The sequence below is a fragment of the Seriola dumerili genome, unplaced genomic scaffold (genome assembly GCF_002260705.1).
Source record: "Seriola dumerili isolate Sdu_G_001 unplaced genomic scaffold, Sdu_1.0 BDQW01002628.1, whole genome shotgun sequence".
Lineage (NCBI taxonomy): Eukaryota > Metazoa > Chordata > Actinopteri > Carangiformes > Carangidae > Seriola > Seriola dumerili.
Window position 1 is genome coordinate 403,590 of NW_019176883.1, and position 13,360 is coordinate 416,949.

Here is a 13,360-nt window from a genome sequence, read left to right on the forward strand (position 1 = left end):
GGAAACAGTAGAATTTTACTGCTGTAAAGTCTCCTTCACTGCCGTAAATGCCTTAGACTTTTCCTTAACGAAGAAAACCTATTGGAGAGTCTGTGCCACACCCAGAAGTAACTCCCTCAGCTAAGGAGGAATTTAACCTCAAGTGTCACACTTAAGGTGTTTTGTGCAGCCGGCCCCAGAGACTGTATGTACCTAAAAGAATAAATCAAGTCCTATCAGAGAGAGAAAGCCTGGCAGGTTACTTCTGTTGATTTATCCATCAAAGGCAGCATTTACCAGAACTTGACACTTGGCGGTTGTTAATTTCAGACCCTGTCTTCACCTCACGCTTCTCTCCTCATCATCCCTCTCTTCATCTCTGGTGTGTGTCATTAACTCTTCTCCCCCAAAAGATTTCTTTTCATCTTTTCTTTTATCTGTAACATTGAACTCTCTTTTCTTCTCCCATCAATCTTCCATGAATGTTCCTGCTAGCGGAGAATAAATCTTGCATGTTCAGTGTTGAGCTCCTGGGCACCTCTCTCCAGATGTATATGCCCGGTATCAGGTGCACAGCAGCATGGATTTGAAATGTGAGAAGTTAGACGGATACCTGTGCTTAACTTTGGCTCCAACTTGGCGGTGGTGGGACTTTTATCTTTGAGCTTGTGATCCTGAGAGAGCACATACTTGTATGTGTGGTGCATGGTTCGTGGTCCTGCAGTTTGTGGGCTGGTGCTGGTTGTATCAGGTCTTCAGTTTTAGATGCTTGGGACGACCTCCTCTACAGACAGCCTGCTGGTTTCTGTAGAAACAGACGGACCTCTGCTGACTTGGTGTCGGTGTTGCTTGCAGGGTTTAAGTTCAGTCGTTGAACCATCAGATCAAAATCAGAGCAGATCCACTGATCAGATCTCACCCTCCCTCCCTCCCTCCCTCCAGGTCAGCAGGTGATTGAAGAGCAGCGTCGTCGTCTGGCCGAGCTCAAACAGAGAGCGGCGGCGGAGGCTCAGTGCCAGTGGGAGGCGCTCCACGGCTCTCAGACCCACCTCATGACTGTGTCCTCCTCGTCGCCCTCCTACTCCCCCATCATGGCCTACAGCCCCACACTGAGCCACAGCTCTATGGGCCCCCCTCCTATGGTTCACCACTCCATCCTGCACCACCAGCCCCCGTCAGCCGGAGAGCAGCCGTACGACACTCTGAGCCTGGAGAGCTCCGACAGCATGGACACCAGCGTGTCCACGGGGAACAACTCGGCCTGCTCGCCAGACAACATGTCCAGGTACGACAGAGGGGGCTAAATCGTTAGCATCCTTTGCTAACACGGATCTGATTTAATCTGTGATGTGTGATAGAATTGATCAGTGCTACTCAGAGTGAATAGAAGAATAAGTTGGAGAGTAAAGGTGCCAATCATCCTCTGATAAAAACAGCAGCTGCACGTTGACTCGAAATGAACGGTTTGTGTCGGGATCAACGTTGTTCTGTTGTTCCTTCGTTTCATATTTTCAGTTCCCATCTGTTATTGTTACTAAAGCAAATGTCAGAACTAGAGCTGAAATCATTAATCGATTAGGTCAGTGGTTCTCAAACTATTTCATTTTATGTAGGACTCTTAAACTGACACAAATTAGACCACAGACTCCATCTGATAAGATTTTTGCTTTCAGATGTTTTATTACAGAAAGCCATGAACAAAACAGCCATACATTCTGTCATTGTGTCACTTATGGATGGAAATATAGTGAAAATACACTATTCCCCTTTTGCCGAAGACCCCCAGGAACCTCCTAAAGACCCCACTTTGATTAGAGCAGCTTTAGCAGCTTTTTTTTTTTACAACTGATTAATAATTTAAATAATTCTTTTTTAGCAGAGATGCCAAAAAAAACATCCAGCTTCTCACGTGTGAATATTTCCTGGTTTTCTTTAACTTCTCTGACAGTGAAGGTTGAGGTGACTTCATTTGTGCCCGTAGGTAAATTTGGTTTGCAGTAAAAAGAGTCGTCCATCTTACATTTACACATTTAACACACAGCACAGACAACATCACGTGCACAGGGTAAAGAAATATAAATAAAATGATTAAATAAACGTTGCTTCTACGACTTATTCATATGAGTGATGTCTGCTGGAACAAAGCTCTTTATACCGTGTTGTTCTGCACTTTGGGATCATGAAGCTTCATCCAGAAGGAAGTTCACTGCTCAAAGAGTCGTCATTTAAAATCTCTCTATCTAGTAACTGTCCGAAACGCTGGGTTTAAAGCTGTGACTCACCAATCAGCCTACGGGAGCATTTAACAGAGAGTTCCTGCTCTTTAAAGACAGATTTCCAAGATAAAATCCATTCAGTAAAAACACAGTAGAATAAGATCATCATGGTCTTTTCACAGTTTCCTCAGACACAACAACCACAGATGCTCCTTTCTGCACACGGCTTCACAAAGTTCCCTCTAAGTTCAGTTTCATGTGAAGCTGTTGAAGTGTTTGAAGATGTTGCCTCGTTTCGATCTCTGATTGAGGAAACTACTAAGAGAGAAAATGAGCATCGTATTAATTGCTAATATTCATTAGTGGCAGCTGCAGCCACAAGAGCGGATTCCACAACAGCTAATTTGACTGAGCAGCTTCGGTCCAAATAGATCACTACTCACATCAAGCTACTGAACAAACACACACACACACACACACACACACACACACACACACACTGCTCTCCCCCAGTTAAAGTCTTTATCCACAGGTCGGTTAATTTGGAGACCATCTGTTCACGTCACTGTGCTGTGTTAGAACAACTGTTCTCCACAGCAGGTTCTCAGCAGCACCCGTTCTTCTTCTCTCTTTTACAGCTCCCAAGAGTCAAATTCCAAAAACTATTAGAGCTGCTACTTTTTCTAAATTTTATTTTACTTTTTAAGAGACGACACTAATGCAGAGAAAAGGAGGGAGGGAGGGAGGGAGGGAGGAGATGTAGAGAGGCAAAGTTTATGAGCCAAGTTTTGGCCGAGACTCCGGCTGTTTGACAGCAGTGATTCAGACACTCAGGCTTTGGTCATGATTTTTTAATAAATCCGTTCTGAACAAAAGAGGTAAATATTCACCCTCTCTAATCGATCTCATGTCGTTATGAGCTGTGAGGAAATATTGCATATTAACAAAGCTTCAGAGCTGTAGGACCTGTCATTAAAAAGCTTCCATGTTATAGTGAGAATGAAGCAGTTGAGACGTCGTCATGTGGCTGAGTCTGTATTTCATCATATTTCCACACGTAGATCCTCACAGCACAATAACATCAATTTTTTAAACCATTTACTTGCTGGAAGCGAACAGCAGCCGCACAAACAACCTTATAACTCTGAGAGGAGGGCCGGACTGACGGGAGCAAACCAACACATCAGTCCAGTGTTGGTCTCCCTCCTAAGATCTGGTCCAATCAGTGTCAGTCCCAGTGGATCCATGTCACACAGTTGAACAATATTAAACTGGATTTTGGTTCGAAGCTTCAAATTTAAAGCTTTAATGTGACTTTTCGTTCGATTTCTTTCAATAAAGTCAGTATTTTGTAATTATGTAATAGTTCAATGTAGAGGTTGTTGCTCAGGATGTGAAATCGTGAACATTTAACATCAGTTTGAAGACGCAGACGAACATCATGTGGTGACTGTGTGTCGCTGTGTTTGACCTCAGTGTCGGAGGAGTGGACTCGCTGAAGATCGAGGAGATGGAGAAGATGCTGAAGGAGGCGCAGCTGGAGAAAGCCAGACTCATCGAATCACGGGTGAGACACGACGATCTGAACGATTGATCTGAATCCATACGTTGCGACTGATGATGATGCTTCCTGCAGCGTCTCTGTCAATAGTTCTGAAGTGTGCTCAGCGTAAAAGTAAAGGTTCATGACGGGAAGTCGGTTCTTTGATTCACTTTTATTGGATGCAGATGTCTTCGTCTCTTTGTGCCTGATGAAGAAGTTTAGAGAATAAAGACGATACGATCAATTTCCTGCTCTGAAACCTTTTCCCCCACATTCCTCATCCTCTTTTAGCTTCCATCCATTCACTTTTTCTCTTCAGTTGTTCCACTCTTTGTTTACAGCTCCTTTTTACAACTTAAATCTACCGTGCCAGAAATATAAACGCAACACTTTTTGTTTTTGCTCCGATTTTTTCATGAGTTGAAATTAAACACAAAAGGTTCATTTCTCTCAAGTTCTGTTTACAAATGTGTTTAAAGTGCACATTCCTCCGTGCAGTTTTATTTTAAATAAAGACATTTATTAGGTACTAAACTGTGAATTTCACACGGCCCTGGCTACAGATGTGCATTTGCAGAGTTGATCAGTTTGTTGATTGTCGGCTCACTCCTCTTCAATGGCTGTGAAGTTGCTGGATATTGGCAGGAAGTGGATCGTGCTGTCGTACACGCAGATCCAGAGCGTCCCAAACATGCTCAGTGGGTGATGTCAGGGGACGACGCAGGCCATGAAAGAACTGGGATGTGTTCAGCTTCCAGGAGTTGTGTACATAACGCTGCGGCAGATGAATGGCACGACAATGGGCCTCAGGATCTCCTCACAGTATATATATGTGTGTGTGTGTGTGTGTGTGTGTGTCTCTTTTGTGTATCGAAACAATCTTTTATTTCAACTCATGAAAAAGAGTAAAAAGTGTTACATTTATATTTTTGAGTATATTTTCCCCCCGTCTTCTGTATTTTGTCTTTTCTTTTATGTCTGTATACTGTAGATGTGTGATCACTGCTTAACCCAAACCTTTCTGTGTGAATAATCGTCCACGGCGATGGAGCTGCACGGTGGCCGGCAGCGTGAGCTCATAAATGTATGAATGCACAGCCGAGTCCTGACTTGGAGAGAGAGGAGAAAAAAAAAAGAAAAAAAAAAGAGCTCGCCTGCTCTGCAAACTCCATCCACAGATCAAAAAAATATTTAATGAAAGCCCTCTCTCCTCCAGGAACGAGAGAGCCTGGCTCGCCGTCAGATGCTGGAGGAGGAGAGGAGGAGGAGGGAGGAGGCGGAGAAAAGACTGCAGGATGAAACTTTCCACCGGCAGCAGCTCGTGGAGAAAGAGGTCAAGATGAGGGCCAAGAACTTCTCTCAGGTCAGTGAAATGAGACGTAATTGAGTCGGCATGCTAGAAAGCTGTAAAATTACTTCGCCTGCCTGAAAACATGACGAGCTTCTACCTGAGGGCAGAACCCTTGGTGTTTAAGACACGTATATGGAATGTTTTGTGCCAGTATTCAATGCAGTTACATACAAGATTTCAATATTTCTTGTATTTAGAGTCTAAAAAAGCTGCAAAACAAGCGTCAGAAATATCATGATTGTTGATATTGATCATATCACTGATTATCCTCCTGTGTCTGATCGCCGTGTCTCGATCCAGGCTCGTCCTATGACTCGCTACCTGCCCATCAGGAAGGAGGAGTTCGACCTGCGCTCTCACGTGGAGTCGTCAGGCCACAGCGTGGACACCTGCTACCACATCATCATCACCGAGAAGATGTGCAAGGGCTACCTGGTCAAGATGGGAGGCAAGATCAAGTCCTGGAAGAAACGCTGGTTCGTCTTCGACCGCCTCAAGAGGACCCTCTCCTACTACGTTGGTGAGCAGAGCCTCAGAGTGGGCAGATACTCAGACTCTCTCCATCAGGCTCTAGAAGCGTCACAATAATATTCCCAGGCTGTTTCATGTTTCAGACGGTGTTTAAGCTTCTCATCATGACGTCCTGTGACACATGATATTGAGCCATTTGACAGATGAGTCAGACTCTGTGACTACACTTGCTCAGGATTTTATTTTGAAAGTCACAAGCCTAGCAACATTAAGGCTACAAACAACCCATAATGCAACACACTCTGCAAGCACCGTGTAACATAACAACACTGCAGACGACAGCCAATCACAACGATCTCTAACAGTCTCAACATGGTGACTCTCACAAAAATAGTATTTATAGTATTGTATTAAATTTAGTAGCAGAGGAAGTATTCAGATGCTTTTCAAAGTAAAAGTAACAATACTACAATAACAACAAGAAAAATGTCCTGCATTGGAAACGTAAAAGTATCAGCGGAGCTCAAGTATTAAAAGTAAAAGTAATAATAAAATGTTCCTATCAGTTTTTATTATATTATATATTTTATTATTGGCTTGTTAATACTGTAATACTGTAAACAGCATTGTATTGTTACAGTTGGTCGAGTCTCTGGAGCTGATTTTAACCACTGAGGATCCTCTGGAGTATTTTAATCTACAACACTCCATCGTATTATATAAACTCATCATTTGTTTTATGTGTAAAATCTTAATTTGTGACGTAACTGTCGCTGTCAGAGAAATGCAGTGGAGTCAAAAGTTAAAGTATGAAGTAGCACGAAATGGAAATATTAAAGTAAAGTATAAGTTACTTAAAATTTGTACTGAATCAATTTATTTCAGTAAATCTAATTAGTCTCATTCCAGCTCTGACGACATCTGACTGTAAGGTGTTGCTGTTAATTTGTCCACTCTGTAGACGGTGGCTCTGCGGCGCATGGCGTTCCTGCAGGTCAGTAGATTTAGAAATGCAGCAGCAGGCGGAGGAAAAACATTACAGCAGCTACAGTACATGGAAACGTCAGAGTTTGAAATGAGTTAAACATTTAACATGTAAAGTGGCAGAAATCTGAGTGACAGCCAAACAGGCGTCCTCCAGACCCTGAGCATGTGTAGTACGCGGCGTGCGCGGCGGTGTAATTTGATCCCGCGCCGCGAGCTCTGGGACACTTGTTTGCTGTCAGGCCTTTGAAGTCGTCACAAGGTTCCGCTTAAAGCTGCTTGAAGCGAAGCGGGTTGAAAGCGAGCCGGGGTGAGGAGGCGCTCAGAGATTACTTCAGCAGTACTTAAAATGCGCGCGGTGCGGCGCTCTCTGAGGACGCTGATTGAGATGCATCGCTTGCCCTTGTCTCTGACCTTGAACGATGAGCAAATGAGACGAGCATAAGTCATGAGCGCCGCTAATTCACGTTAATCAACCTGAACCGTGACGCGCAGAGTTTCGGGAGTTTAGATGCAGCCAAACGAGATGCACGTGCAGGGCTATTTGAATGCTAAAGAGGTCATTAGGAGATAATAGCTGCGTATTAAAAGGAAAGTGTTATTCCTCGAAATGAAGCAGTGCGTTTCTACCTACTACTCTTAAGTTGGCTTGTGGAGTGTTTGTGCCTGGAGGTAGAGAGGGGTGTTGAGTTCCCCACCGGTTCCTACTGCAGTTCTGCAGTGGCTGATGAAACAAACTGCAATGATGTACCAGAGTAGCGTAAGAATGCAGTCAAGTCTGAAAATACAATGAGAGCACCATTGGTTTAAAAACAGAGAAAAAGTGCTGTGCTTGTCTTTTTCCATCCATCATCACAAACCACAAACCGCTCATGATCAAAGTTTGATTTTTTGATTTTTTATTTTTTAATGACCGCATCTCTCGTTTCCCCCGCCGTCGATGTTCACGGTGACATGGATCGTTTTCTGTGCTTCCGCTTTTTTCAAGCCAAGAAAGAAGTGTTGTTGTTGTCAACACGTTTCAGTCTTTGACCAAACCCACCTTCTTTTCCTTCCCACAGACAAACACGAGACCAAACTGAAGGGTGTGATCTACTTCCAGGCGATAGAGGAGGTCTATTACGATCACCTCCGCAGTGCCACCAAGGTACACGTCTGAAAATCATCATTTCCTCTCACTTATTTCACACTTGGTTTATTTTCCTCCCACGTTCTCTTTTATTTAAAACTTGTTTTTTTTATTGCGCTCTCTGTGGTTTTCGCTTCTTTTCTCCTTCTCTGTGCTTTTTGTTTTGGCCGCCTGCTGCTGTCACAGAAGGGATTTTTCAACTTGAATATGACCAGTGTATGTATCCATGCTTTCTGTTCTCCCATCCCACCCCACTGATCCCTGTGTGTCCCGACTGTTTGCTGATGATGCATGGAAACCTGAAATAAGCAGAACGTTCACTGGTTTGATTCGTGCTGGTTTGGAACTTGAATTGCTAATCCCGCTTGATCCCTCCGTCTGTCCCAGTGATCCCAGTGTAAACCAGTGGAGTGGAGTTTCCTTATTCATATGCCTCCACTGTAACAGATCTGTATTTTTAAGAAGAGTTCATGTTTGAATGAAATAATCTGATGTAGGAAAATCCAGGTGAGGACGATGCTTGCTCACTTTTTGACCAGATTTCTGCTCGTCTGTCTGACACGTCCTGTCACTTTGTTTCTCCAACATGAAGCTGAGAGATGCTGCTCTGTGTGTGTGTGTGTGTGTGTGTGTGTGTGTGTGTGTGTGTGTGTGTGTGTGTGTGTGTGTGTGTGGTAATGCGTCGCGCTCTGACTAACTGTGTGGCTCTGATCAACTCTGGGACTTTGATTTTACTTGTCACTTCCATTGCCACATTACAGAGAGAGAAGAGTCTGCTGCACTTAGTTCAGACGGAGGAAAAGTGACGAACGTGTTTGAGGATGAAATAAATTTTCCACTTGTCTGGTCGGGTGTTTTTCCAAAAACACAACAATAACTTCAGCTGCGCCTTTTGTTTCCTAAGATGTTAACCACAAACGATACAACAAGAGAACTATGGACACATTTTACACATCAATATAGACGAGACTGAACGTTTATTCTTGATTATTGGTTCAAATTTTTGTTCCTATTGTACAATCTGAACAAAGATGTGTCATTTTTATTTGTATTAATGTAGTAAAAAGGTTAAAAATTAATTTTTTGTGGAGTTTACAGAATATTTTTCATCCAGATGTTTTTAAAGTTGCTGTAATTTCTAAATATTTTTGGCCACTTGGCGGCAGCGCAACAAGCTGAGAGCACAAACCAAAGTTTTTATGGTTGTTAATTGTCAGTCAGTCACAACAGTAAAGTCACAGACCACAACTAGAGATGCTGAAGATGTTTGTTGGGGGGAAAATTTTGTGTTGGTTCATCACTTTGAGCAACGTCTTTCATTTGATTGATTTTGTTTATAAAAATATTGATCAGTGCAGCTTTAAGATTCTACAGAGGAGAAGTTATTAACGACATGTTTTTTTCAAAGATTGGCAGTTTTTATTCACTTCTTTGTTAATTTTTTAATAGTCTGGTGTTAGGGAAGAACAGCTTTTAAAACAGCGTTTATTCCATTGAAAACGAATGGTAACAGGCTGATACTGCAGTTATTGTAATGAGTGGGCGACTCTTGAAGTTTTCCCCATTGAAACCACTGTAGTTTCAGTCACTACACAGTAATATTCAGTGGTTTTTATTCACTGTTTTAACGCTTTAATACTGTTTGTTTTAATACTTTTCCCTCCCTCAGAGCCCCAACCCCTCGCTGACCTTCTGCGTGAAGACCCACGACCGGCTCTACTACATGGTGGCCCCCTCAGCCGAGGCCATGAGGATCTGGATGGACGTCATCGTCACGGGAGCGGAGGGATACACACAGTTCATGAACTGAGAGCGAGAGAGCGGAGGTGATGAGCTAATAGTTTCGGCAGGGACTCTCCCATCACAGACTCTGTAGGCCCTTCTTCCTGTTTCCAGTCCACCGCAGACACCACGCCTTGTTTTTATTCATTTTTAATCTCACCTTTTGATTTTTCTGTGTCGACGTTCACCTCCGCGTTTTCTACGTGATTCTGTTTGGATTTAAAAAGGGAGCCCGTGAAGGACACACACACACACACACACACACACACACACTAACACACACAAACACACACACACACACACACACACACTCTATTGTATATAAACCAAAATATAAACCTGTCAGAGACTTTTAAAAAGCCTTTCTATATTGCCAAATGGAGATCTTGTAGTTGCTGATTGAACCTTTTGTATTATTTGTTTCCCTTCTTTCTTTTCTTTTGTTTTTGTTTTCTTTTGTTTTTTTACTCATGGAGAAATTTGCCAAATGACATAATGCCAATGTTTTTCTTTGAGTGTTCATCATGACTATGCTCAGCTCAGACAGAGAGACTCTAAACGAATCGTTTTAGAAATATATTTGAAAGAATCTTATTCACTATGTTGTAAAAATGTATGAGATATAACAGAAATCAGTGAGTGAGCAGAGACTGGAGATGATCTAAGAGTCCACCACATCTAAATCACTTCATCCTCCATGTCCACAGTGGTCACGTCACCTCAGTGCTGCTCTTAGACAGAAGATTAACACTAAATATAAGTGCAAATCAAGTGCAGAATATTCAGCTACATCCCAGTCATATCACTTCCCTTAGGTTTAATCAGAGTAATTGGAGGTATTTTGTTAGACAACAGCTCAGGAGTTCATTCTGCAGTTTGCTCTATGGTTTGTCCAGTATGCAGATCGGGAAGCCTCTGCTGATATTAGCATTGAAGCTGCTAATGAGTATCATATCCTGCTGTATTGAGAATATTTCAATAATTAATATGCTTCACTAAACCCAGAACAATGACTGAATTTTCAGGCTTAGCACACTTTGGAGGAATAGTTTGATATTTTAGGATACACAGGTTGGCTATTTCCTTTCTAAAGGCACAAGATGATTAGCTTAGCTTAGCACAAAGATTGGAAGCAAGTTGCGGTTTATTGTGGACTCTTTATGTTAAGCTAAGCTAACAGTCTCCTTGCTTTAGCTGCTTTCATGCCAAAAGTTAGATTAAAAACATTGATACCACTCTTGTATCTGTATATGCTAATATCAAGCTAAAGCCATTAGCGGATTAGCTTAGCCTAGCACAAAGATTGTAAGCAAAGGGAAACAAGCTAGCCTGGCTCTGTCTGAATGCTAAAAAAAAAAAAAAGACAAGTTGTGGCTTATCGTGGAGTCTTTATCCTATGCTAAGCTAACAGTCTCCTTGCTCTAGCTTATTTTATCTAAGCGCTGCTTTGTGTCAGAAGTTTGGTAAGATGTTTGATACCACTCTCCTATCTGTATGCTAAATATGAAGCTAAAGCCAGCAGCTGGTTAGCTTAGTACAAAGACTGGAAGTAAAGGGAAACGGCTAACCTGGTTCTGTACTAAAACTCACCAGGTAACATGGTATATGTTGCCTCTATAGTTGGTAAGCAGACTTATCTCACTCTAAAGAAAGTAAAAAAGCATGATTCACAAAATCAAAGTCAAACTATCACTTCTTTTACTTTGAAGGTGGATTTTTCTCTTTTGGTAGGATCCATGTACTTCCTGTTTTTGTGCTAAGCTAGGCTAAACATGCCTTTAATCTCTTTCACTGGATCATAGCCGAGGCTGATTCCCCAAAAAACCCTGTATATTGGTTGAACCATAGCTGCCACATTCTCTGTGTACTTGTGAACATGTTGAAGAGGAATATCTCATTTGTCATCATTTTGCCACCTCAAGGTGCAAACTGCATGTCTACATGTGCACACACACACACACACACACACACACACACACACACACACACACACTCACTCACGTAAACTAAAGAAGCTTGACTGTTTGCCAAGTAGCCTTTAGCTAACTGGATGATGCGACTACACAGCTGGGAAGCAGCCATCATCACTGCCAGCCTACAGGAACCACGATTAGAGGGCGCTACAGAAACCAGGACCACGCAGGATCAACAATACGGACTAATGCAAATCCAGAACTGTGCCTTGACTATGTGTTGTTATTGATGCCGTGTCTGTGAGTCCAGCACAGCCTCGCTGGAAGGCTACAATCATACAAATGCGTTTTAATGCATTTCTGAGCTGTAATGCAGTATGTGGACAGATTCAGACTTTATGATGGAGGTATCCGCCTGTAGCATCATTACAGGCAGATACCAGAGGCTCTGATTACACTGGGGATCAACTAGTTCACATTTACAAAACTCTGAATGTACAAAATCATATCGGTCCATTTATGTTGTTAAATGTTGCAGTTTAATTGATCGTAATCATTAGGAGTGCTAATTATCTCTTGAGGAGCAAAAGACTACAAATTAATAGAAATAAGATAACAGGTAATAGAAAGATGTGGGCATTTCAAGTGTAGTATTTAGTGTTTGTGACCAAAGACTAAAAGTCTTGGCCTAATATTTTGTACATTCAGTCGTGTAACTTAGTTTGCCAACTTTTAATTTACAATAGACTGTTAACTGTATGAATTCAGACTGTAATTTCAAAACAAGGGCACGGAAAAGAAAAAAAAAAAGTATGATTTTTGGTAGAAAATCGACTCTTTTGCCTTAAAAACAAAACAAAAAAAATCTTTTAATTTGCTGCCACGTCATTAATTCAGGCACACTTTACTTCCTGCTTTGAATCCCCACTGTGAGCTGAGGCCTGATAAAGAAAACACTCGTATCTTCAGCTTTAACAGACTCTAACCGACCGGGGCTTCGCCTGGTCTTCGTCGTCGTGTTGATTGTCACATTGTGAATCTATTGATCGGCCGGTTTGTAGTCAACGCGTCCCTGGATGCTGTTTTCTGTGTTTGTGGAAGCAGAGGACTGACAGACTGTGATTTCTATGGAGCATGTGGAACTGTTGTTGATATAGTTTCATGTGTTGGTACAGTAATGATAATTTATGATTGTGGTGCCTGAGATAGTGACATGTTTACTTCTAAAACATGAAGTAGGAGATCAGTGAAAAGACTTTAATATATTTTGCCCCCCTCCCTTCTCCTCCTTGCCTTTTTAACATGTGCAAACCAAACTATTCAACACTGGCAAGGCTGTTAAATCATGTCTGTTGATAGTAGATGGTATAAACATTACTGTTGTTATCAATGTTGAAAGGAAACTAAATAAACTGTAGAGGATGCCTGAATGAAAAAATAATATTACTATTGAGATGAAACAGTATTGTATGAAAATAAGTACAGTTTTTACTTATTTTTGTCATTTTAGAAATTTTATTGTCAGTCAGTTACATTTTAAATTGTATGGTAGTGATGTATCGATCTACCTTTTTTATTACTGGTACAGCAGAACACACAGAATAACTCACCTAGCACTCACGTGACTGTACTTATTTTTTTCTAGAAAGTAGTTCCTGTTTCAAACACACACACACATTAAACACACACTTACACACACACTCTGAAACAATACTCGGACCATACTGTGTTATTGGTACCCTGTACGTCTCATGCGTCACATTCAGGTATGAATAATATGGATTTTGTCAAATCTATTAAAAACGAAACTGTTACAGAGCGTCGTCTGTGTTTCTTGAATTCAAGAGGATCCAGTGATGAGGAGAGAGAGAGACCGTAGAGTGGATGACTTTTTATGCCTTACTACACTATGGTATTTTTATGTCTTACTATAGTATGACTTTTAGTCTTACGATACTCTGACGTTTTTATGACTTTTTATGCCTTACTATA

The 13,360-nt window shown here is 41.7% G+C and overlaps 1 protein-coding gene across 1 annotated transcript in view; it reads left to right on the forward strand.

The window, feature by feature from the left end:
- Positions 1-9,753, forward strand: part of phldb1 (pleckstrin homology like domain family B member 1) — an 88,937-nt gene extending 79,184 nt beyond the window's left edge. The window contains exons 22-28 of the mRNA XM_022769295.1: positions 1,100-1,264; positions 3,672-3,762; positions 4,955-5,101; positions 5,390-5,609; positions 7,606-7,691; positions 7,860-7,889; positions 9,343-9,753. Coding sequence (XP_022625016.1) covers positions 1,100-1,264; positions 3,672-3,762; positions 4,955-5,101; positions 5,390-5,609; positions 7,606-7,691; positions 7,860-7,889; positions 9,343-9,483 — 880 coding nt within the window. The 3' untranslated portion in view covers positions 9,484-9,753. The remainder of the gene's footprint in view (positions 1-1,099; positions 1,265-3,671; positions 3,763-4,954; positions 5,102-5,389; positions 5,610-7,605; positions 7,692-7,859; positions 7,890-9,342) is intronic.
- Positions 9,754-13,360: the final 3,607 nt, after the last annotated feature.